The following is a 26,231-nucleotide window of genomic DNA, read 5'->3' as shown; positions in this document are numbered from 1 at the left end:
AAGGTTAAAAAAAAACCCACAACGTTTTAACACTGCTGAGAAGAAACTAGCAATTATTTTATTTAATATACATAATCCACACATTGTTGAAAAACTGCCAAGAAAGCTTATGAAATGTTATCAATAAAACAGAAAACAATCAGCATAATTAAAAGCAACAGGTAACTGTTTAATAAAACAATATCTCAGATCATGAAAGGAGAGAAGAATAAGTAATAAGACAAGGTAAGGAATAAAACTGCTGCAGAATAAGTAGTGGTAGCACTGGAAGGGACCATAAGAGAACACTGGAGGGGAGAATTCATCCAGTGTCAAAGCATAAGCTTGGCACCAATCAAACTGACGTAGGGAAGACGCTGAAGTCAAGGTGCCATCACACAGAATGCTCTGCCTCTGGCTACCACCTGCTTTACCTTTGAAGGTGATGATACAGAGAGCAGAGTCTCCATAGAATACATTAGCTGACAGGCGGTTATAATATATGAGAACCTAAATGCACTTGCAATAGAAAATACATCAATTGAGGTTGCATAAGAAAGAGAAGCTCTCTTGCATGACAAGGATTGTTGACAGACTGATTTATTTGCTCCGATTCAATTTGTCCCAACTACTGTTATCAAGTCTGGCCACATCATATGAAGATACAAACTATGAAGTTAAACTGAAAGTAAAGGATTGGAAAGCAAGCCACACGAACTTTGACATACCCTTAAGTTAACACATCTGTAGTAAGTTAGGATTTAAAAAAAAAAACACAGCCAAAAGGAAAAATAAAATGCTAATGGACTAATTCATTATTTCAATTATATTTGTAGGGATTCTATTTAAACTTAGGCCATACAGTTTCACTGCTTCTCTTAGAACTCCAGACACACATTAAAACGTAATTTAAAAACACACACTCTGGTTACTCACATTTCCCATGTATTCTGAAAGGAGATCTTGCAGGGCTTGTCGCACAGCATTACACTCTGCAACTATGCGCTCCCGTCGGTCATCACGTGTACAAGATGAATCAGCCATTAGGGCTGCACCACTAATGATGCTCTCCAGGCGCTCTTCCAGGGAAGGCCTAAAACGCTCCTCGCTGAAGTTCAAGGGATCCACAATGATTTGTTTCTGGTTAAAAGAAAAGGTTTTCAACTTTTAATAAGGGACCTGCTCTTTTGGATCAGTGTGATGAATAATATCTTCAAATTGCCAGCGGATGTTGACAGTTGCAACTGTCATGCTTCTACAAGCACGAAACTGGCATATTCTCAATATTCACATATTCAATTTCACCTAATTAATCAATCGAGGCCCACCACAATAATGGACCCGACACAAACATTTTGTATTTTAGTCAAGGAAGAGTTTCCAAACCTAGAGGATTCTCAACACCCTATACCACAAACTCAATTCTTTCAGGCATATTAGAGTTTTAACTGAGTGTGCATCAGCATAGTTCATACCAAAGTAAAGTTGCCTCAGTGATTCCACTGCTTTTTAAAAATACAACATGTCTCCCTGAAAATACTAGTTTCAGGCAAGAGTGCTATGGTTTGTTAATGTAAGAATATTTAGGTGTTTCATGTTTATTTTATAGGTTTGTTGAAGAAATACAACTATACCTGACTTCTTTTAGAAAGGCTGTTGACCAGTAAGTTTTCCAGAAGGTAGCTGGTACTATATACATATGAACGTATTACATTTGCATAATAGTCATAAGCTTTGTAACTTTTTTGCAATTGTCTGAACAGTTCACACACCTTCATTCAAGCCAAAGAATTTCTACTGCCCCCTCCTTATCTGATGTACCAAAGTATGCAAGAGATAGCTCATGAAAGGGGAGGATAAATCCCTGTGACCTTTTTACCTACAAAAAGCACTCCCTAGATATCCTTGCCCTCCCCAGGGATCAACCCAAGAGCCTCTACAACATCATCAGCTAATTCCATCATTTTTCTCAAAGCTATCTGCCTATTTCCATCCCACAGCATTAAGCAACAAGCATTTCAGCGTTGCCAGTTCAAAATGCCTAGCAGCCAGCACAGCTTACACGCATGCATGGAGGGAACAGGCATTTTGAGAGTTCTTCTGAAGAGCAAAGTCTCAGGGGAAACAAGCACAGGCTATTTATCTCATTTATTTATAAAACTCATTACCCTTCCTGTCATGAAATACTCAAGGATATTTACAATAAAACTCCAGTTATTATAATACAGACACACATCCACATGACCCCAAAAAGGGATATTTGAAAGGGGAATCTGAATACTGGACAGACCTTTATTATCACATGCAAAGACAAGCAATGAGTTGGTCTTAGAGAAGCTGCTGTACAGAAGCAGGGCCACTGAGAAGCTCTGCCTTGAGCTTACTATGAAGAAAATGACCCTGATACAGGTTTCTCCAGTAGAATTTTATGACTGGATTCACACTTATTTACATCTCCCCTCCCATTTATATCTGAAAGGTTCGTGATGTCATTAACTCTGCCTTAATCCCCCCTCCCCACTTACAATCTCTCAAGAGAAATTTCCATTTTGATCTCCAGACATCTGAAATAGTATGACTCATGAAAGCTCATGCAAAAATAAATGTTATTTTTAAAGTGCCAAGGGACTTCTTTAAAAGCAAAACCAGCTCCTTGAACCAGGCTTGGAAAAACTGGCAGCCCTGGATAGAAAACAGTGGTTGATATTTGTACCAAACACAGGAAAAAACACCAGGAATGATTCTGTAACACAGACAAGCCAACATCAGTACAGTTATGGTAGACACATAGTTGACAGCCAGTGCAGCTGCAATGCTGGACTACAGATGTGAAGGACTCATGTTGAAATCCCCACTCTGCCATGAAGTTTTTTGGGTTGATCTTAGATCAGCCAGCCTAACCTATCTCACGATTGTCTTGTCAGGATGAACTGGAGGGAGGGGGCCATATGTTGCCTCGAGCTCCTTGGAGAATGGATAATAAATCTGTTTTCCAGGGGGTTCATTTACAAGCTGAAACCCAACCCTTTCAAAAATAAGTTTATGCAAGAATACATATAGCCACATGACATAATCCCATTCATATTTTAATGAAGAGGCCTGCAAGAAACAGAAACAAATTACATAAATCTGATTAGAGAAGGGGGAAACTGGGGCACTCATACATCTTAGGTCAACATTTCAGCTATTTGATGGTCTTCTCATTAGCCTGGACACAAGACAAGAAAAGGCTGCAAACACTGCAGAATATGGACACTCTTCCGCTATGCGGGTCCAGGAGATTATTCAGGAAGTCAAAGTTTCAAGCTCATAAAAACCTTCCACCATGTCTATGAAGGTCAAAACGGAAGTTCATAAAAGCCACGAAGCTTTCAGACACTGATTTGGAGGTACATTTATTATTCTCCACACCAATAAATATGGATTTATGATAGCTAATTTTATTAGTGTGGTATTTGTAGCCTAATCCCATACTGAGTAGTCAAAAGTAACTCCCGAGTTAAACTGGATATATTTCCAGGTAACTAGAGTTATGGTATACTATTGAAGAAGGCCAGCGTTTAACTGAATAGCCATATTTATTGCTACTTAGTTATATCATAAGAGAATATATTGCGAGCTTTTTTCCTAAAAATGTCCATGCAGAAACAGAAATAGGAGACTGTTTCTAAACCCAGGTAATAAAGCCCTTTTTTATTTACTACAACACTGGTGTTTTCTGTTCTCAAAATGTTTTTTCTAGCCAAGCCAAACCAAAAAAAGAAAGGCCGGGGGGGGGGGGAGATGTATCAGGGTATCTTACAGCACATCAACTGCATCTCCATGATAAAGGCTGGTTATATTTGGAACTGTTCCTGTTCAAATGAAGGCATTTATACCTTCAAATTTCATAAATCTATTGAAGTACAAATTTGTGCTAAAGTTGCGTACTATATTTCATGTTCTTAATGTAGCAACATAAATTTACTGTTGATTACAAGTTGGCACAGATAACATGGTTGTTTAATAGGTTCATTGGATCTATCTGGAAGGGTGGGTGGAGAGGGGGGGGAGGGGAGAGACAGAGGCAGTATGAAAGTAGGGAAGATTTGGCATGGAAAATGAAGAGAGACCGAGACCAGGTTAAGGGATAACAGCAGACTTAAGAACTCAGATTAGGAACATGTCTTTTCTCTGCTTTTGTTACTCTGTTAAAAGTACCATGTAAGTTGGCAGCAATATAGCAGTACTGATTTCTAGAAAGAATGAGTAGTGGCAGCAAATGCCCAAAGGAATGAAAGCACAAGAAACAGGAGGAAGAAATTATCAGGGAATGATGCTGGAGGAAAACATCACACCAAACTGTGGGCCATCGGCACGGTTGCAGGAAAGCTTGAAAAGTCCTAGGCAGGCTATGAAGGCGAGTAGACAGGCATCCTCAGATTATAGCTTGTCTTAATATCAGGGGCCTGGTCTGACAACCCATGATTGCACTGGGAAGGGATGGAAGCCTCTGCCCTGTAAAGCTTTGAGAAGGAGGCTGGCGGGAGAAATAGGATGAGGTATGAAGAAATAGCCAGAAAGAAGTGTCAAATTTCAGCTCAGTATCAGAAAGAATCCCCATCTTTCTCCAGGTTTAGGAAAACAATAGGAAATCCAATGCTGCAAATCTGACAAAGGTGCACTCGTCACAATCTTTGAGAACAGGAAAGAGCAGACTTTGAGATTTGCACTGAAAAAAACCTGGAAGTTAGAGTCTTGAGGAAAGGCAGCAGAGACCTCTGGGAAAGCAGCATATACTTCATACAAAAGGGAAAGGAAAATACACTCACAGAACTGAGGGCCCAGAGTAGCTATTGGCAGGCTGCCCGGTGTATACAGAATCTGTGGTTGTAGGCCTTTATTTTTTCTACAAAATCATAGTGCATGGCAAAATCCGCCCCCCTTTTTCAGATCTTTTCAGAATAAAGTGTGCAATACTTTATACAGACCTCTATCCAAACATACTTCCCTGAATGTAAGAAATGCAGCCTCCCAAGACAAGGGACACACCTTGATGAAAGCAAAGCATCAGTCTGTCCTTATATATTTCCAGATGTTTTAATCTGTCTTTTAATAGTTTGTGCTTACCAGGAGCATCTTTTCACAATGAAAACTGAAGTTTTGTCATCAACCCAGAGACATTTTCAACTTGCTAGTTTCAAAACCTTCCAGAGTGATCTGTAGACTTCTGAACCATCCTGCATTAGGTATATTGTTCACGGCTGCCCTTTAGAAGGTTTAAATATTTAATATGTACATTTCTTTTCTTGTGAAATTTGGTACTTACATCAAAGTTGTTAAGGGCGTAGGCCAGCTCTCCCCCACCGCCGTGCTGCTGAACCGAGTCCTCCGAAGCTGTTGCTTGGGCTGCATTAGAGATTCCTGTAACTGCCTGCTGCAGTTGCTTGTAGATCAAGTCCCTGTTGGCTTTGTAAGCAGCTACATCTGGATGCTGCAGGCATGCTTGAGAAGCTGTGTACAATATAGGAATGTTTTTCTGAAGAATGCCTCTGGCTGCAGCCATCTGATCACGATGACCTATATCTTTTAATTCCTGCAGGGAATATATTCAAATAAAAGTATTTTGTTCAGTGAAATAAAGGTTCAGGCTCCCACATAGTGCACATTGCTACCATTCAGAGGTCTTTTATTCATTAGAAAATACAAAATTCTACATAGCCTCCAAAACAGTCAGGTTGAAGCCACAGAATCCTGAATGCTCAGCTCTATGTAGCAAAAGCCAAAGAATACCATGGCTGTGTGTGTGTGTGTGGAGGGGGGGGGGGAGACAAGCAGAAGCTGGATTAGTTTTACCAGGAGCTTCTAGCAGTCAGACAACAATACCTCAAACCTCGCTTTATGTTCTTTTTATGACATTAAATCCCAGTGCCATGATTTTTTATATATACTCCAAACAACATTTGTCACCAGTCCTTGACACCAACCCACTACAAGTTAAGACTCTGCAGCAAGCATGCTAAACTAATCAGTGAAGCACCCCTATGGACATTTATGCTGGAGGAAGCAACTGTGGTGGCACAGGTTTAGTATTCTGAAGATCTGGATTTTGGGAAGGGGATAAATATAGGAGTATGGTACCATTTTGGAGTTGGGTTTTTTCTTGGGTTCCGGAATTATTCAGGTTCCATTGTTCCCTACAGGTAAAATAGTATCCTTATGGGGTACTATTTTTCTAAAAAACAGAAAGGGGGGGGAAACCTCCTTCCCTACAACCCACCCCAGGGAAACAAAAAACACAGAAAAATAATTTTAAAACAAAAGTCAGAAAACCAATCCTGAAGATGTAAAGCCAGCCAACAGAGAACAAGGTGGTCTTCCTAGGGCAGGCATTACTCCAAAGCAGAGGCCAGAAGCACTCCAGAAGACCTAGTCATGAAATAGAGTGCACCTGCATGCTTTTTAACCTCTTTGCCCATGCTCAGAGAACCATGAAGGGACGAGAGAGTTGTAACGAATGGGCATACAGTTCATGCTCCACCTAAGGTCTGATTCCATTGCCTAGGAGAGCTGCATCACTCCCTACTTTCTCCTGTTGCCCCAAAGTCCTGTAGTTTTGAAGACAAATAGTCTTTAAATGGCAGACCTGAATATTTCTGGATTTACAGGAAAAGTCTAGAATACTATCCAGGTACCCACAAAATACCGGTAAGGTATTTTTCGTGTATATATTCAGACCAGATATATCTGAGCGCACATCCCTACTCTGCTCTGAATTCTACTGATGTTCTGGTGGTTAAGATAATGTTCCAAGGAAATGGAGAATATGAAATTTAACACCATTTCCTTTCCATAGCATTCTTCTACCACTCAAACCTCTTATTCTAACTTCTAGTGCATTTCATGACTAAAAGCAGGTTAACATAGCCATGATGAATTCCATTTCCTTCCAAGTTGCTCGACTCAGGTTATGAATCAGCACTGATTTAACTGATCAACACATACAAGGTCTCTGTTCATGTGAGATGTTACAGTGTTCAAAAAGAATAGGGACAAGACAGCAGTTTTCACAGGCAGGTAACAAAAGTTCTGGTTCAGCGTAAGTTGCCACAGCATCTTCCTGTCATTACTTTCCTTAACATGAACAGTGCACGGAACGGACCATTCCTTTGACCTACTGTTCATACAAACTGAGGATTACTTAAGTGTATGGATCAGCTCTATTTATTCAACCTTTCTGTAGTACTTCAACAAAGTAGTCTGTCTCCTGTCCCTTTTCAGAGATCCCTGCTGTCACAAGTAGAATCATCTCAGTCCTTCTATGTCAGTTTTTCCCTCCCAAGCCCATCTTCGCTTATTATCCCTGTGGTGACTGGGGCGGACAGATGGTCATGTCTTTTTAAAAGCTTATTTTTATTTGTTCCCTCCCTTAGCCTCGCTTCCACTATGTAGAGAATGGCATCTTATGTATTTCCACTGCTCCCATTTACCCTTAAAGGTAAAGCCACTTCCCGTTTGGTTTATACTAGGCCTAAGAAAGACAAACACTGAGTCCAAAGGAATAAGAACCAATTAGAAAAATGTTTAAGAGCTGATGACAAGGCTACATAACTGGGCATTTAGTTACGCAGGTACTTTTAAAAGTGCTACCGTAACTACAAGAGACTGCAATCCCCCTCTCCAGTTCAAGACCTTTTCTCTAGACTCCAGCACAAGCTTGCACTTGCAAGGAAAGCTCTGCATTACTCTGAAGTCTTCCTTTTGGCTAGGCTTTTTTTGGTTGTTGCTTATTCTGTATCTTGAAGACAATGGCATATAAGAACCTAGTGATTACCTTTTGGTCAGGACTAGGGCTGTGCATGGGTGGGTAGATTCGGTATCCCCGCTTCAGAATACCCAGGGTTTGGGAATTGCTTCGGTATGCTCCGTTAAGATTCAGAGCATACTGAAGCGAGGGGGGAGATTCCCCCCACCCCCCACCCTCCCTGGGGCAACCCCTCCACCCCCCACCCCCCCTGGGGAGACCCCCAACCCCCCAGGGAGACCCCTCCACCCCCCACCCAACCGTGGGGAGACCCCTCCAACCCCCACCCACTTACCTGGGTTATCAGCTGGGCAGCGGCGGCAGCACAAGGCTACATGGCCTGGATCCAGCCAGCTCCTCTGCCGCCACCGCGCTGCCACCCGAGCCTGCGGGGTGGTGGGGAAGGCCGGAGCCGCCTCCTCCGTCCCTTCCTGCCCCTCAAATGGCCGTGGCCTGCCGGCGCCATGGCGGCCATTTGAGGGGTAGGAAGGGCTTTCTCCGCCTCCTCTGGCACGCCGCGGCCATTTGAGGGGCAGGAAGGGCCGGAGGTGGCGGCTCAGGCCTTCCCCACCACCCTGCAGGCTCGGGCAGAAGCACAGAGGCAGCAGAGGAGCCGGCCTGGAGCCACTGCAAGGTAGGTGGTGGGGGAGGTGGGGGGTTAATGTTTAAAGGGCCCTTTCAACGAGCCCCGAAACTTTCCGAATGCTTCGGAAAGCTTTGCTTCAGGGAATACTGAAGCATTCAGAATCGGGTTGTTTCGGGTAACTTTACCCGAAGCAAAACCCGAAGCGCACAGCCCTAGTGAGGACTGCTAACTGAAGACACTGGAACAAGGACACCAAGGCTCTGCACCTGAAAGAATACACCTCTTCTTCAGATGATCTCAAGCTCCTCTTTCTCCAGCCTCTATCTTTCCCTGTGGATTACAGTTACTAACTGCAATTGGAAATTCAGGAATTTCTGTGGAGCTGTTAGTGTAGCGAACCTTATAAGTGAACCTTTGGCATTTCCTCAACTGTATTTTCAGTTCTTTTTGCTGTTTCCACAACTGTTGCTGAATTTTTGCTTTTTGGATTGGAAAATTTCTGCTTGTGCCAGAGCTCTTGCACAAGTGAAAATGTAAGACAGACTGCGATAGCCACTTGGGCTAAACTAAACTTACCATACCTCCCTTTACATTCTGGGAGGAAGGTGCCAGGGTGATGCACAAGATTTTGCGCAAGCAGAACAGTGATAAATCTGTTTATGCTTCAGCACTGCTGGATCCAAGGTAACAATTCTGACAAGGCTGAATCTAGTTTTAAATTCTCTCCCACCAGACCCTACAACCAATTAAAGTTCACTGAAACTCTGTACATATGACCCCTCCATGTGTTGCCTGAATAGACAGAGGGACAGTGGGCGCAAGCACGCTGGCCTCACCCTGGCCTCTGTATGATTACTGGCTTATTTGCATGGCATCTATGTGCAGAAGCAGTGTCCACATATACTTCCTCTTCGTGAGGGGGATGCTGTCTTCCAAACGTTGCATGGGGTGGGGGAGTATGCATGGACACTGTCTTTGCATGTAGATGCCATGCTCACAAGCTGGTGATCATATGGAGGTGGGACTAGTACATTCATGCCCTCTCTAAGAGTTTGGAAAATGTGCAGAGGGGCAGTGTGTCTTACGTAGCTTATGTCTCAGGCTCTCCTATCACTGGTTCTAATCTAAAGACCAGTGAAAGTGGTTAAACCATCCACCAATCGTGACACATTTTGAATCCTTCTGTCTCTTAATTACTGAAAACCTCAAGAGAAACCACTCCCTTGGTAACTCAACTGCCTGGCAAGCTGCCCAAAGACCTATAAACTTTGTTGTATTACTTCCTCACAGAACTAAAATCACCTCATGTTTAAATTTTACAATTTCATTATTATTCAGCTTGACTTTTTGATAAAAGATTTACACATTGTATATTTGGTAACTTTACATACATCATTTCAGCTGTTTCTCCATAATTCCCAGACTTACTATCCACGAAAGGGCAGTTTGCCCACACATTTTCTATAGCTAACTTGTACTTGAAGGCCAAAGTTCCTGCTACACGTATCTATATACATCACATTACTGATGGCCTTTAACCCAAAGTGATAAAACTGCAAACACGTAACTTCCATTTTATAATACCAACACAAATTCTGTCCAAACATTATTCAGCCAGTATTAAAAAAATGCAACATTTGTACTATACCTGTTGTCTTTTGCCTGCCATTACATTAAGTTTATCCACCTCTGGTTTAAGGGCTTTGTACTGTATTCCTAAATCCTGTTCAGTACCAGCATTTCTGAGTTTCAAGATGCCTTCTTCTACCTGAAAAAGGTAAGTTTTAAACTATGTTAAAAGGGGGGAAATTACAATTTAATAAAGATTCTGGAAAAATGCTCAAGTAGTACAAATGTATTGTCCCCTTCATGTTAATTAGGTGGAAAGTAAAGATTGTAAATTGCACAGCTTCAGAAAGCCATTAACATTAGGACAGACAGCACTAGACTGGGTTGAAACCTAAAGAATGGAGCAAGTTTGTGTGCGCACCACCAAGCTGCAATAGACTTATGGCAATCTGGGCTTTCAAGGCAAGTGTGAAGCAGAGAGGGTTTGCCAGTGTCTTCCTCTGCAGTCTTCCTTGGTGATCACCGATTCAAGTACAGACCCTGCTTAGCTTCTGAGATTGAGCTTCACCATGCTGCCTTCCCTCCAAAGAAGTTCATAGAAAGGTGTTTTTTGGCCGCTAATCCCTTCCCACTGTAGTTCCTTACACACATCCCTCAAAGATAGTCATGAGTCCATGAAGACAGTGTAGGGTGGGTTGTGGAGCGGGGGTGACCAAGTAAGAATGAGGAATCAACAGGAACTGACTCTAAAGTCACATAACGGGGTGTTTGTGGTTTTTGATGGTCCACCATGGGAAAAGGAAACCAACAAAAATCCCTTCACTGTTTCACACAATCCAACCCATTAGGTAGCAAGATTGTTAATACATCAAGTTCAAAATAGAAACTAAATGATGTTGTGGAGCAAAAGCTCACTTTAAAAAAAAATCAAACCTGACAGCCAAGCGACATTAAAGATGGTGACATACCTCCAAGGAATGCTACAGTCTTGTTGGATCAGATCACGTCATCCCATTTCAATGGGAGACAAATGCTTCTGGGAAGCCCACAAACAGAGAATGAAGGCAGCAACCCCAGCCCACTCCAAAATTTGGGATTCCTTTCCTAACATACCCACAAGAGTACCACAGACAACACGTTAAAGATGAGCATCTACTTACAACTTTAAGCTGAACAAGTAGCTTGTATACATCTGCCATGTCAGCCAAAATGAGCAGCCGGGTAACTGCTGACAAGAGGGCACGGGCTGCTCTCACCATGTTCCCTCGTTTCACAGACGAACATGGGTCATCAGCAAATTCTCCAGAGGCACTCTTCATTAAGTCTCCTATGTACACATCAATCCAGCAAGCAAGTGGTTACTGTACCCAGTTATTATGAGGACTTGAAGAAAATCTAGTGTATATTTCTATTAGTGGTATATGGAATCAAGTTCAGCCAGTATATCTGGAGAAAGTGATAAGAACTGCTTCAAATCAGTATAGTGCATAATGCAAGAAGATGGAAATGGCAGAGCTTTAGGTGGTAAAATGGACCATACTCACAAGATCTGCTGAAAACCAGAACTGTAATTTAAAAGAGGAGGTAGAAGCTCTCTCCCTTGTAAGCTAGTTTTCATTTTGAATGCAGTTTATATAAAGGAATATTCAAAGCTAAAATCTACCACCTGCAGACTGAAGTAGTACAGTCCATTCCACTCCATCCTACCATTTCAGACCTCTGCCACCTCATTACCACATTCTTTTGCACATGTGAATCAGGCCTCTGAGCCCTTTAAAACAGGACTAGATAGCATTGTCGTATTTAGTATTCCTCCCATTTCAGAATGATGGTTCACTTCTACTTTAGGGATTCAAGTTATTAAACCAATTCCCATTACAATCACTGGTATAACCAAGCTTGGTAGCAATAATATTCAATTGTATCATATCCAATTTGGGTCCTTCAATTGCCATAAATATTTCCTCTGAGGCTGTTATGTAAATATCTGTATGACTCTTATGAAAATAAGAAAAAAAATACGAACTGGGTTTTTCCACTTTTCTAGAATGAAAGACAATACATTTCTTTCAATTAAAGATGGGCAGTCTTCCCTCCAATTCCAACTTAATGTTGTTCTTCCATCTTATTCTTTGCTCTTGAGGAAAAAGAGGGTGTTCTGGGAATTATGTCCAAAATGCACTATATCAACTATAGGCACTTTGGGCACTACATTTCCCAAAATGCACAGAGGAAGTGGAGGAATAAAGCCTGAAGGAGGACACTACAAGAATTCTCTCCCCCTTCGGCTACTTCCCACTGTTACTACATCATTCCTTAACAGTGCAAACAAATAAGGGTGGGGTAAGAATGGGGGAGGAACTCTTCTGAATCAGAACCACAGAAAACAATCTGGCAGCTAGGAAGCTCATCTCATCTCAAGCTTCTGAGGTTCTGAGCCAAAGGACTATGAACCTGGCCAGCATCTCTATCTAAAGACTTCTGAAAGCAGCCTATTCATGTTCTAGAAGCTTGAGGATTAAGAAAATTGACAAAAGTTTTCAACAATTTGCAAACTGGGTTCTGAAGGGTTATGGTTACATTTTTAAAAGAAACTTTTCGAGTAGAATTCAATTATTATGTTGCATAAGCCTCAATGGATGACCGTCGGCTAATTTTTATACTTCAGCCAAACCTCAACAAATTGATGTGAAGATACAACGGATAGGAGGGAGGGGTGTGTGACAGGAATTAAAAGCTATGCCGTTTCCTGACCTCCTTAGAAGAAAGCAAGATAAAAACGTTCCTTTTAAAAGTCAACGGAATTATTTTTAATCACAGTCCGATTTCTCCAGGTCATAGTACATACCTTGTTTGCGAACATCTTCCACAGCAGCCACCAGCTCTTCTTTAAGAAACTGGCTCTCTTTCGCAATTTTATCTCCTTTCTCCAAGAAGTTCTCTGTGGCTTGCTCAACTGATGCGGCTAGAACATGTGCCTTTTTAGAGCGGCCTCTTTTTTTGTTGGAAGGCCCTTTGTTACTAGTATTGACCAGTGTAGTAACCTAGGGGAAAAAATCATCACAAATGATCTCCAACTAAATGCTTATTTCAGCACTTACTCTTTAATTAAGATTTCAGTCAAGAGCTTAGAGCACAATTTAGAAACAGATTTGAAAGACCGAGAGACCGTTCAATGCATCCCCAGAGTTTTAGGTTTCATAAGGAACTAGAGATTTTCGTTTGCCAATAATTCCATTCATAAAGTTTGAAAGCAGTTCTTGAGACAATGGAATCTTCACATCATCCATTAACAGAGGGAAGAGCAGCTGCCAAGGGGCAGCCTTATCTTCCTGGCACAGAAGACTTGGCTGTACTGTACCAACTAACTATATACCATGCAAATCTTGTTTTCATTTCTCACTCACGTACCTTCATTTCAGTCTTCACTTTTGCTATCCAGCTCTTATTCCCTTTGTTCTGCATGTTTTAATCTTTACAACCACGTCTTTGCTCTTTTCTTCTACCCATTTTCTAACGTAGCATTCTTCTCCCATTTTCACACTACCTTTTAAAAAAGTGCTCAGAAATAATTTCTCTTATTTTCCTTAGCTTTCTTCTGATCTAGCTTCCTAGTAATTTTTCAGAAAAAGTCTCCCATTTATACATAACCTATTTCATGAACAGAGGTGTATACTAATTGCTTGATATGCCTGCTCAACCCGCTGATTTACAGCTAAAGAATCCTTTGTACTACCTAACAGGTTATATTACAGCTTTGATAAGCACAATACAGATCCTACTGACCAATGATAACAAATGCAAGTAAAACCATTAGTCTCCCAATGCGACACTGTGGAGCCAAAGCATTAAATAAAAGGTAGCTTTTTTACCTGTGTAACAAGGGGTTCTAACAGTCTCTCAACTGCCAGTGTTCTTATCTCCAGGCTTTTGGGATCCCATTTGAAGTTAACGTTTCCTGTGTTAAAGGCAGTCATTTCTGAAAAAATATAAATATCTGGTTATTTCACTCTCACTATCAAAACTCTGCGTAGCACAATCCTATTCTTGTTAATTCAGACATTAGTCTCAGTTCCACAAGGCTCACTCCCCACTACCTAAAAAAGGTATGTATAAGACTGCAGCCTCAAAGAGTTGGGGCAATTAGTGTTTTTCTGCAAAAGTAATAGAAGCAAAAAGTATACTTTTTTCTTTATACATCAAAGAGTAATCAGGCAACTCCTGGAATCAGCAAAGTGAGGGAGGGGAGAGAATCTACACAATGGAATACATATGTTAATCAATGGGATGTTAGCTAGTTGATAGTCATGCTTCAACACCAGGATGGACCTGAAGGGACACCTAATTTCTTCAGGTTGCACAGCTCAAACCACACAGCAATACCAAAGCAGGGGATAGTACTCTGGCAAAATCTTAGAAAGCGAGTGCTTGGCAAACATTCTGGTTCCCATTTGAAACAAAAAATAAATTCCAACATGTAGAAAGCCCCACCCACATCACAGTGCCTAGAACAAGATAGAGCACCTGAGCTCTCAACCCTTCTTCCAACCACATAGTCCTATATCGCATGACTAAGAGAAGTTATCATGAATAGAAAGATTTGAGTCCAGTGACGCCTTAAAAACCAATAAGATTATCAGAGTATAAGTGTCCAAGAGCTCAAGCTCCCTTCATCAGATACCACTTATCAGCTTATACCCTGAAATCATTGCTTCTATCTCGCCCTCCCCGTGAGCGAGCTCAGGGCAGGTTAGAACAGTAAAAAATATAATTTACATTAAAATCACAAGGTGCCACTGGACTCAAATCTTGCTGTTCTATTGCAGACCAACACTACTATCCAGTTGAAACTATTATCATGAATTCTAGTTTGTGTGGTGAGGATTAAAATGGAGATGGGGAAAACAACCTTAAAAACGCTCTGGATCCTCACCAGGGAGAACAGCAGGGTATAAATATTAAAATAAGCAAATGAAACACAGCCAATATTTCAAAAAACGATTATTTATATTAAGAAAACCAAATATATAGAAAAAGTCAAGTGCAATTATCAATACTTTACTGGGTGATCTGATTATGACCTCTGACCCATGTAAGCAAGAGGGGGGGAAACCCATCTCCTCTGATTGGGCCTGAGACAGAGTCCTCACCCCCTGATATCCTTCTGCTGTGGAAACAGAAGAAAAAACTTCTGAAGCCACAGCTAGCACGAATACTTCAAAGTTAAGATCCCATGAGCCAGCTAGACAAGAGATCAATCCTAAAATAATAGCATTCATGTAAGTATTTCTAACTATCATGGTTACCAAGATGCTCTGAAATCAACCAAGATCCTGTCCAAGAGAAATCAAAGCCATCAAGCTTTGATCATAAACATGTTAACACACTCTCATTTCTCAAGCTGCACAATGTACTGCAATTTATATAAATGTAAATTGAAACCTAGAACCACTCTTGAGTCTCAAACTGCAACTAACCAGTTTTAAAAGCCCAGGAGACCCTTGCACAGCAAAGGCCAGATCCTTTAGAGCTATTCTCGTCCAAGCACCTCTTGTCAAATAATGAATCAAAATAGTCTGCAGAGAATCCGCCCCCACCCCCAGCAATACTCCATCAACCATACCCTGTCTAAGAAGGATTCAATCATCCAGGAAATGGATGGTCAGGTGTGCAGGAAATGTACTACTAACTCTAAATCTGCTCCATGGCAGCGTAAAATTTCACCACAGGGAAGCCATTCCCAGAAACAATTGTGTTTTCAAGCTACTCTAATGTTCCTAACATGAGAACAAACATGCAGCACTTTGGGATTATGGCTATAGTGATATCAACATCATAGAGAATTATTCTATTTCCATTACAGAAGCTAGCATACCAAGTTAATCCACCACATTCATGCTTTGCTTATGGCTCCCAGAAATGTAGAATGGAAATTTCTCCATCGTTTGTTGGTGGGAAAATTTCCATTTCTAAATATTTATTGCTACATATAATTAACAGTGGATGGATGCTATGTTCAATACAAGGCTAGCCATTTCAAAATTGTAATTACTATTTTCCAGGTGATTTTCCCAAGGAAATATGTGGAAGTATACATGTATGTTTTACTAATTTGTAAACCTGGGGTAGGGGATGAAACCAAATCACATAATAACTAATTATAACCCAATTATGAATTCACCTGATGAGCTGCCACAGTAACCTCCATGGACAAGAGTTAAATTCACATGAAACAGATGAGTGGACAGCCACGCCCACAGCATATAATGCTCAGTTCTCTGGGTGTCCTGAAATTAGTATGTCAGTTTTCAGCGCTTTCAATTTAAGTCTACACAATGTAAACAAAGTACATGTGTACTATCGTTTTAATAAATAATTTTCTAATAAAAATAATTTCCACGTAATGATTTGAGTTTGTCTGTAAAAGAGACATCCGAACCACTCTTTTTCTCAATCAATCAAATGTTTGATGCTAATGAGACAAAACTGACATGGGTACTTTAAAAATTATCCTCTTATTCCTCCAGATTTCTCGTGCTTTCAACTTCCTTCCTGTCAACACAACTCCATCCTGTCCTTTAGAGTCCTGTGTAAACTGTCCCCTGAATTTCTATTTTATTCTGGTCCCTCCTTCCCTCAACTTCCTGTCTACTCTGACCTTTTCCTCAGGCCACTGTCTCCTCCAATTCTTCTCTTAGGTTCTTTCAGTCTACTGTCTATTCTATCCATGTCAGTCACCTTGCCTCTGGGTTCCTGTCACATTATGCCCAATATGTTGACCAAGTATTATATGCAAAGCCTTAAAAACGGGAAAGATTATAATCTATCCAGAACTTCCTCCACAGATTACCCAATGAAAACAGCCTTAGAAGAAAGCAACTGCTGCTGAAAAGAAGTAATTGCCCAGTGATGTCACATCATTCCATCCTAGAGGCTCAAACTTTTGTTCTTCTATGCCACTTCTGTTCCATTCACAGCAAGTGACTACAGTACACAAACCAGATACTGAACAGAGCAATGCATCAGTTTTGGCAGGAGGCCTAGATGACAATTAAACTACTGCATTAATGGAAGTACTGTACTTGTCTGGCAGACTACATACCAGACATTAATCATCCAATCCAGAGATCTTTGACTATACAACACACACACAAGCTAGGCAGAATCCTCAACAAACAACAAAAGCAGCATCCTTTTTAACACTGCTACACATTAAGCCAAGTGCAATGGATAGAATGGTGACTGGTTCCATATTAAAACAGCTATTGAGGGAGGGAGAAAAAGACTAATAGTTATTCCTTGCCAGAAAGCACAGGCTCATATAATTTTATCGGTTTATGATAGGAATTTGTTACTTGTCCTTCCCATTTACACATAGGACTGCATTTGTGAGAACTAGGAAATTTAGCATGGGAATGGTACACCAAGATAATGCATACAATTATTGTGTTATTTAAGGCTACAATCTTAAGCATGCATTATCTGAACTGCCCAGGTTAATTTAATGGGATTTATTCACAAACTGATGTTGATCAGGGCATGGCACACTTTATTTCATAGCTTGAAATGTGTATCTTCAATGTTTTGAAGATATTACTCAATGTTACTCAAAACAGAGAGGCGTGATTGAAGATCCAAACTCCCCCCTAGCCCCCCACAACTAAGCACAACTGCAAAGGAGATGTTACATAAAACAGGAGAAAAAGCACTGGCTCACTTCACTAGTGTCACTTCTACAGTCTCAGAAGATCTCCAGCACTACAGTATGAATAACCAACCAAGGTGAGCTGCATTCTTTCAAAGTAAAGTACAGCTACAGATATGTTGCAAGAACTTCACAAGATCAAAAAGGAAGCTACAGGAAAGAGCAAGACAGTGTAAAATGCAGAGCTGGAAAAAACCTAGGATGCTGGTTGTCCAAAACTGTAGAGATGAGAGAATCAAGGAATGTAAAAGTTGGTCATGCCCTGGAGAGAAGAATGAAGCTAGGTTTCCCTTCCCAAGTTTCTTGCTCACAACCACCACCCAAAACACTTCAACTAACTTTACATCAGGTAAATTCAGTCTATGCTTTAGAATAGTTTTAATAGTCAGAAACTTAACCACTTATTAAAAGTGGATGTCCCTGACCTCAGTGATGTGCGTTCTCCAGGAAAATCTGAATTGGTGTGTCCCCCCCCCCAATTTAAAAGTTTAAAAAAATGGTAGCACAAGAAGGAAAAAACACCATGCACAAAACCCTGAGGTTTACCAATGCTTCATATCTCATCTAACATGATTTGATTTCGCAGCACAACAGCCCTGACAACTATAAACATACTGTATTTACATATATGGGGTGGAACCCTTTTCCACAGAAAAATATAGTGCTGGATTTTTTTTTGCCCATTACAGCCTAATTCCCTAAACCCAATGTAACAGCCAGAAACAAAAATAAGGACGCCAAAGAAACTTGAAATTTTTAATTAGTATTTTACATTTTGTAAAGTTCCCTGTAACCTTCAAAAAAGTAGTTCAACTAAAAGTATTCCACTCTTGATTTAGGAGAACTATCTGGTAAGTAGGCTTGAACTGGTTACATATATTTCCTTTCCAAAACCATATTAATCACCGTCAGAGCGAACTATGCATACAATTTTCACAATTATGTGGTCTGTACATTTGAGTGCACTGGACAGTCCAGAGCAGAAGATAAATGTTTTTTTCTGAACATAGGTACAGCAACAATTAATCTGTAAAACACAAAAATCAGTTAAAAGCTGAAAATAGTAGCACTTTATGGTAACTATAGAAAGAAAAGTCAAGAGATTTGACAAGACAAGGAACAAGAGAAAAGAGGGTTCTGGGATTGGTCGTACTTTTGTCTATTTAAGCTTATTTCTTTCCAAGAGTAAAATAAACAGATAAAACTAATACAGGGGCTAATTTGGGAAGTAATCATCAATCTGATAACTGCAGGCAGCTACACAGTCCTCATGAAGATACTGCACCATCCTAGGATCTGGTGATGCTGCCATGGGAAGGAGCTTAGATCATCCAGGTGAACCATGTAATTTCTTCCTCCAATATGTGGTTCTACCCACACAGCTTTAGTAATATATGAATCTAAGCTGACTTTCAGTCAAGCAGCTGTCTACTACCTAGCACAACAACTGAGTTATAATTCTTAGTCACTCTGATAAATCAGTCAAAATCAAAGTCAGACAGTACTTCATTCCTGGATTCCTTATCAGTAAGTTTCCTCTCAGTGAGAGTGAATACATTCTACATGCAGACGTTCCTGATGAATCAGATGCGACTCCAGAGGGTTCCCCGGCCTTCAGAGAGCATGTGGGTGTGTCTCTCAATGGCTCTGCACATACATCCCTATATGGCCCTTGAGATTCCATCCAGTATATTAAGAAGCCATTTCAAGTCACACATTGTATCAGCCTTGTACTGAAAAGGCATGTGTTGCAAGCTAAAGAATTTGTCACATTGGTTTGCATGATCAAAAGGATTTGAATCCTTCAGCTAACTCTACATGACAGCGGTGTTTCTGAGACCCTACTCAACTATGAAGCTCAGCTGGGATGGCCCTGTACTCCAGATCACCTCACCACACTGTTGTGCAGCACAAAATATATGGTAACTAACCTTAAGTCATCAAAGTAGAGTGAGGGAATAGGCTCTCACAGTTATCTGAAAATAAGGCCATTTAATCATAATAGGTTTTACTTCCAAACAAGCATGTATAGGACGGGGTATGGTGATTATGCCAGCTGTTCCAATGAAAAGTTAAACATGTTGACTGGAATACTAAGATTTATGCTGAAACCACGGAAAGAATCTCACCCAGGAGAAGAGAAACTAGATTTATCCATTTTTGAACGCCTTTACTTTTATTTTACTTCATTTATTCCCACTTTTTTTCTCCAATGGAGCCCTAAAGCGGCTTACAACAGTCTCCTCCATTTCCCCTCCCCGCCCACAACAGCAACAGTTGTCTCAACGATCCTATTTTGGGAAGAAAGGCATCATATAAATGCTTTAAACAAACAAACTCACCCTGTGAAGTAGGTTAGGCTGAGCGCGTGTGACTGACCCAAGGTCACCCAGCAAACTTCCATGGCAGCATGGGGAACTGAACCTGGGTTGCCCATAGTCTGTCACTCTAGCCACTATAGCACACTGGCTCAAATATTAGGCAATAGCCACAAATGCAAAACTAAACTGGGTGGACTTAAGGAAGTTTGAGGTAAGCATTAATAATAGGGCTTAAGTAACTCAGTGATTCATAAATATCAAATAAAGCCACTTTTGCATTAACTACCACCCAATAGGTAAATTTATGCTATCTGGTTTATACTGAAAGACGACTGGGGAAGAAAAAAAAGGACTGGATTTTCCACTATTTATAAAACACATCTTTTTAAAACGAATGGGGATAATAAAGAAAAAGCACAAAAATAACAGAGTCCGCAGCTACCACATTTACCCATTTAGGCTCTCAATGACCAAGCAGTGAGTCAACTTTTGAAGTTGCATCAAACTTTCCCCACTAAAAGTAATCATCCAAAGACTTCCACAGAAATTGCACAGTAGCTCCTTTAAAAAAAAAAAAAACCAGGCCAGCAAGCCTTCTTAAAAAAAACAAAACAGAACTTTTCCTTGCTGTAAAGAAAAGCTTTGTGACGGCTGTTAGGAAGGAAGGAACCGCAGCGACTGCTACCCCCACTACTAAAAGTCATTTTACACGCTCGCATTCCAGCATGAAACACACCCACATTTTCATTTGTTTAAAAAAGTGCTAAGCCTCTTTTTTTTTTCTTCCAGGGACCACAGAGAAAAAGAAAATTACTTTAAAGGGGGCGGGGGCACAGGTTCACAGCTCCTGGAGAGCGAAGAAAGGCCGCTTCTCTTTTCCTCTTGCGTCCTCCCCTCCCCGCCGGAGGAATTCACAAGGAATGAGGACGCCGCCCCGAGCAGGAAGGGGCGCCGGGAAGGCCTAGGGGGCAGGAAGAGGCGCTCAATCCCCACAGGGCGGTTAGAGCTCCCGTCGGGAGGGGGGTTAAAGGGGGGGGGTTGCCAAGCCCGGCGCCGTTGCCCTTCTCCACACGGCGAGTCCGAAACTTTCCAAGGCCCCAACCGAGCAGAGGAAGCGGCCGACGGGTGGCCCTGCCCTGCCCTCCAGCCCGTCTCTTCCCTTAGAAAGTTACCTGCCGCTCCTCTCCCTCCGCAGTTTTGGTGGCGGTCGCCGAGTCCCCCGGGCCCGAGCTTGGCCGGTTTCCGCCGCTCCTGCTTCCCGCTGGGGCTGCCCGCCGCGCCCTGTCCCAAGCCGAGCCGGAGAGTCTGTGAGGGAAACCGGAGCGGGAGGGAGGGAGACTCTTCCGGGCACCTCCCCCTGCGGCCCTTCCCGGCTCGCTCTTCCCAGCGCCGCCCTCTGCTCCTGACGGCTCTTCTGTTCGCTGCCGGCTCTTCTGAGCACCGCCCTCCAGCTTCTGACGGCTCTTCCCAGCGCCGCCCTCTGCTTCTGAGAGCTGTTCTGTTCACTGCCGGCTCTTCCCAGCACCGCCCACTTCTCTTATGTTCACCTCCGGCTCTTCCCAGCACCGCCCTCCAGATTCTAACGGCTCTTCCCAGCACCGCCCTCTTCTCTTCTGTTCACCTCCGGCTTTTCTCAGCACCGCCCTCCGCTCTCCGCCGGCTGTTCCAGACTCCGCCCTCTGGCTGGCGCTTCCCCTTGATCCGCACGACAGCCGTGCAGAACAGCCCTATGATGTATGTTAGGTTGACAGATAGTTACTAATCCACAGTTACGTGATGGATTTTATGAACGAATGGGGATTTGAACCCAAGTCTCCCTGCTCCTGGTACAACGCTCTAACCGCTACACAACACTGCTTTGTGCATTCTCTTTTTACATTTCTACAGTTCTTTTATGGTATTTGTTTTGCTTTACTTGTCTATCTTACGTTTATCAGTCTGGTAGACTTTCCAAATGGTAAGGCAGGATAGTATTATTTTTTTTAAAGTAAAATATTAAGTACAGTAATGATATATTATGCTTAGTTTACTCAGTGTGGAAAACAACAGGGCATTTTCTTTTAAACGGGGAAAGAAAACGTAACCTTGAAAGGCAGGCAGTACTTGCAACAAACTGGGGAGGAGAAGGGGGGGCGGAGTGAGTAAATTATGGAGTGAGTTTCTTGAGAAAGTGGAGTGACGTCACAGTCACATGGATAAGGCTTTGGTTTCTTTTGCAATTTTTTTAAAACAAACACACACGTAGGGTGTGTCTTTTAACTGCTGCTGCCTTGTACATTCTTCCATATATGGTTGGATCTTCCTGTTCACTGAGAGCATTAGAGACACAATGGAATTAGGGTTGCCAGCCCAGGATTGCCAAATTCCTGGACATTTGGGGTCAGAGGGTGAGGAGGTCGGAGTTTGGGGAGGGGGGAGAGCTTCATGGGGCTGTGATGCCATAGAGTCGGCCCTTAAAAACCTGCCATTTCCTCCATAGGAACTGATCTCTGTAATCTGAAGATCAGTTGTAATTCTGGGAGAATGTCAGGCTTTACCTGGAGGACTCTCCCTGCCAGTGAATTTTAAACTTTGTTTCATGATTTACATTCAGCCCTAGATAGAATTCTTTGCTCTGTCTCCTGGAAGGGTTTTAGTGAGCGTAGGCTGGGATGACTGTGCACAAGATTGCATTGTAATGAGTTTACTCTACAAAGAGGTGGAATGGCCTCCTTCTGAGAAATCTGACAAAGGAAGCTTGGGCTCTGGAATGCTCAGACCCTGGAAATCTAGTTGGTCTCTCCAGTGCAACTGGACACGAATCTTGTTCTTCTACTGCAGATCAACATTGGCTACCCCCCCCCCCCGAAACAATCTGAGAAATAGTATAAGCTAACCAGGACCTTTGTGGCATTTTAAAGCCTTACAAGATTTTATCTCAGCGTAAGCCTTTGTGGACTAGAGCCCCCTTCCTCAGGTGCACATAGCAGGGCTTCACTAGGCAGACATTTATGAGGTTATGGGGTGGGGGGATAAACAGGGAAGGTCAAAGAGCGAGGAAATGCAGGCAATACTGGGTGAGATGTAACTGTGTAAAATTCAAAGGCAAGTAACAATTATCGGCCATTTCTCTAAGCCAAGGAGGTCGAGGTTTATCTAAGGATCTTCGTTCCACTTCATACGTGTATGCTACAGAGTTTCACATGGTTCCATCTTGCTTCCATCTTAACACTGAAAATGTACTAATATCTATTGTTGATTTAATACATGTATTAGTTGCTTTTCAGCTTTTGAACTCAAAGCCGCTTACAAACTAATATTATCTAGTGTCGGTATTCTTCGGGGCCTCTGGTGGAATGTTTGTTAACACAAAGAGGCCTGCGTCCTCTAGGAGACGGTGGGACCCAAAGGAGAAGCCGCAGCCTGCCATTTCACGCGCTGTGCAGAAGCAACCTCAGTTTGCCATTGAACTTCCCAGAGCCTCCTTTCCTCATTCACCCTGTTCTTCCTGGTTTCTCCTGGCCTCATGACCCAACCATGACTTACCTGGCCTCATGACCTAACCAAGAGTCATGACTTAGGGTTTGACAGCACAGCTCTAAAGGTGGTTTGGAAACTTCAGAAGTTTCAGCCAGGCTTCCTGTGCTGAATGGATCTTCCCAGTTCCAGGCAGCCATGTTAGTCTGCAGCAGAAGGGCAAGCTTTGAGTCCAAGATCAACATGATTTCCAGGGTATACGCTTTTGAGAGTCAAAGCTGCCGTTGCCAGATACTTCTCTCTCTAATGGAGTGTCTGGCAAAGGGAGCGTTCGTTCTCGAAAGCTGATACCCTGGAGATCTTGTTAGTCTTTAAGGTGCTACTGGACTTGGATCTTGCTCTGCTTATCTTCCCAGAGCTCAAAAGATCTTCATTGGATTCCTCTCCGAATACGTGAAGCTGCCTTATTTTATTTTATTTATTTTTATTTTATCGTATTTGTATTCCGCCCTCCCCGCGGGCAGGCTCAGGGTGGATAATAGCATTAAGAACATTTAAAACATTCCATATAAAACATTTAAAAGCATCCTACAAAAATATAAAAAATAGCAGCGCTCTTTTTCCTGATGGCGGCAATACAGTTAATAACAAATAATGCAACAGTACAGTTGAACATAGCAGCAGCTTAAGAACAGTGGTGGGCAGCTCTCATAGGGAGGGGGGTAGGTGTTGTATCCTCCAGCCAGCGGAGGCCCAGCCTCAGCCATAAGCCTGGAAGAACAACTCTGTCTTACAGGCCCAGCGGAAAGATAGTAGATCCTGCCGGGCCCTGGTCTCGGTAGACAGAGCGTTACACCAAGTAGGAGCCAGGACTGAGAAAGCTCTGGCTCTAGTCGAGGCCAGGTGGGCCTCCTTGGAGCCAGGGACTGATAACAATTTTTCCTCCCAATCGGAGGGTCCTCTGGGGAATATACGGGGAGAGACGGTCCCTCAGGTATGCTGGCCCCAGTCCGCAAAACTGAATTATTCAGGAGGGCTTTTTACACAGGTAATGGCCTGTACTGTAAGAAATTGATAAGACAGATGTCTTGGTAACAGAGCAGGTACTGTAGACTATACTACTGGGTACTATCTAGGGATGTCATCCCCCTGGTTGGGGCAGGATATGCTATGTGTGGGGCCAGTTTTGGCCCCACTGAGACTCCATAGCTTCCAGTTTTCAACCAGAAATGGCGTCATCAGGGCCTCCGTGGAGCGTGTGTGCGCCTATCTTGTAACCCTCTGCCCCTTGCTTCTGAGGTAAAGGGGGGGTGGCAACCCTCGTACTATCTGTTGGTATAGATATGCTCCTACTGGGAGTTTCTGCATCATTTAATATATTCCTGTCAAATTACTTACATGTAGTTTCTTTAGTGTTTCACATCTATGCTTGTTTTCAAATTTCTGCAGTCCATGTCCTATTATATTGTTTGTTCAATGTACCAGCTGTTGATCATATTGACTTACACTGTGTACTCTGCTTTGAGTTTCAGTGAGAAAGGCAGACTATAAATAACATAAATAAATAAGCACAAATAAAGAAATAATGTCAATAATAGGGACTAAGTGAACTCCAAACAGTAAGCATCTGATGAAGAGAACTGTGATTCTTGAAAGCTTATGCTACAATAAAGTGGGTTAGTCTTAAAGGTGCTACTGGACTCTTTTTGATTTTGCTACTACAGACTAACACGGCTAACTCCTGTGGATCCAAACAGTAAGACGTTTTTTAAAATAAAGTGTTATAAACCACAACAATAACAACATTAGATTTATATACCACTCTTCAGGATGACCTGACACCAACTCAGAGCAGTTTACAAAGTATGTTATTATTATCCCCACAACAAAACACCCTGTGAGGTGGGTGGGACTGCATATTTATATAACTGGTTGCCAAACACTGTGTGGTGAAGATAGGCTGGGGTGGAGAAGTAGGACTCCTATCGGGCTGTATGCAAATGTGCAAGCATAAAACACTGTTGTTTGCACTGTATTGTACCGTTTGAATACCTGAAAAGTAATCTAACCAACCGATTTAAACTGCTTGCAAAAAGACTGAAGAAAAATAGGCTCCCTGTCCACAACCAGCAAACAGGCCATGACCTGAACTGATGGGTGTTTGAGCATCTCTGCCACAGGCAGGGCCTTTTGTAATCGCTCCAGCTGAAGAACCTCCCTAGACACTTGTGTGACGCTAATTCTGAGCCAAATGAGATTTGATGACATCCTCATGGCGGCCACGAGGATGCTGCTGCCACTTAAGAGACATTTAAAAATACAACGGCCTGATCCTGATTGGGCCTCTCGTTTCCTTTCTGTGCATGCTTTCATGTGCTGAAACTGTTGTGTGGGATGTGCAGCTATTTCAGCACTTAATAAGGCGCAGGAGGTGGAGTGGGGGGACAGCAATGCCTCAGCCCGCCCAGCATCTTTACATGACTTCAGGGCTTTTTTTCTGGGAAAAGAGGTGGTGGAACTCAGTGGGTTGCCCTCAGAGAAAATGGTCACATGGCCGGTGGCCCCGCGCCCTGGTGCGGAGGGCAATCTAAACTCCCCTCTGTCTGGAGATCAGGGGGCGGGGCCACCAGCCATGTGACCATTTTCAAGAGGTTCCGGAACTCTGTTCCACCGCGTTCCAGCTGAAAAAAAGCCCTGCATGACTTTGAGATATTGTCAGCATCCTCATATTGGCCACAAGGATACTGTCTTGTCTAGTTTCATCCTGTTAGAGCGTTGAACTAGAATCTGGGAAACTCAGGTTCAAAACTCTGCTCTGCCATGAAAGCTTGG

The 26,231-nt window shown here is 42.4% G+C and overlaps 1 protein-coding gene across 1 annotated transcript in view; it reads right to left on the bottom strand.

Moving 5' to 3' along the window:
* Window positions 1–21,356, bottom strand: part of CTNNA1 (catenin alpha 1) — a 78,869-nt gene extending 57,513 nt beyond the window's left edge. Inside the window, exons 1-7 of the mRNA XM_055001038.1 lie at window positions 21,116–21,356; window positions 13,790–13,896; window positions 12,766–12,961; window positions 11,078–11,244; window positions 9,997–10,116; window positions 5,288–5,554; window positions 916–1,119 (exon numbers count right to left, since the gene is read on the bottom strand). Of these exons, the coding sequence (XP_054857013.1) occupies window positions 916–1,119; window positions 5,288–5,554; window positions 9,997–10,116; window positions 11,078–11,244; window positions 12,766–12,961; window positions 13,790–13,894 (1,059 nt within the window). The 5' untranslated portion in view covers window positions 13,895–13,896; window positions 21,116–21,356. The remainder of the gene's footprint in view (window positions 1–915; window positions 1,120–5,287; window positions 5,555–9,996; window positions 10,117–11,077; window positions 11,245–12,765; window positions 12,962–13,789; window positions 13,897–21,115) is intronic.
* Between the last annotated feature and the right edge of the window lie 4,875 nt (window positions 21,357–26,231).

The sequence above is a fragment of the Eublepharis macularius genome, chromosome 1 (assembly GCF_028583425.1).
Source record: "Eublepharis macularius isolate TG4126 chromosome 1, MPM_Emac_v1.0, whole genome shotgun sequence".
NCBI classification, from domain to species: Eukaryota; Metazoa; Chordata; class Lepidosauria; order Squamata; family Eublepharidae; genus Eublepharis; species Eublepharis macularius.
This window is presented reverse-complemented; position numbering and strand designations above follow the sequence as displayed.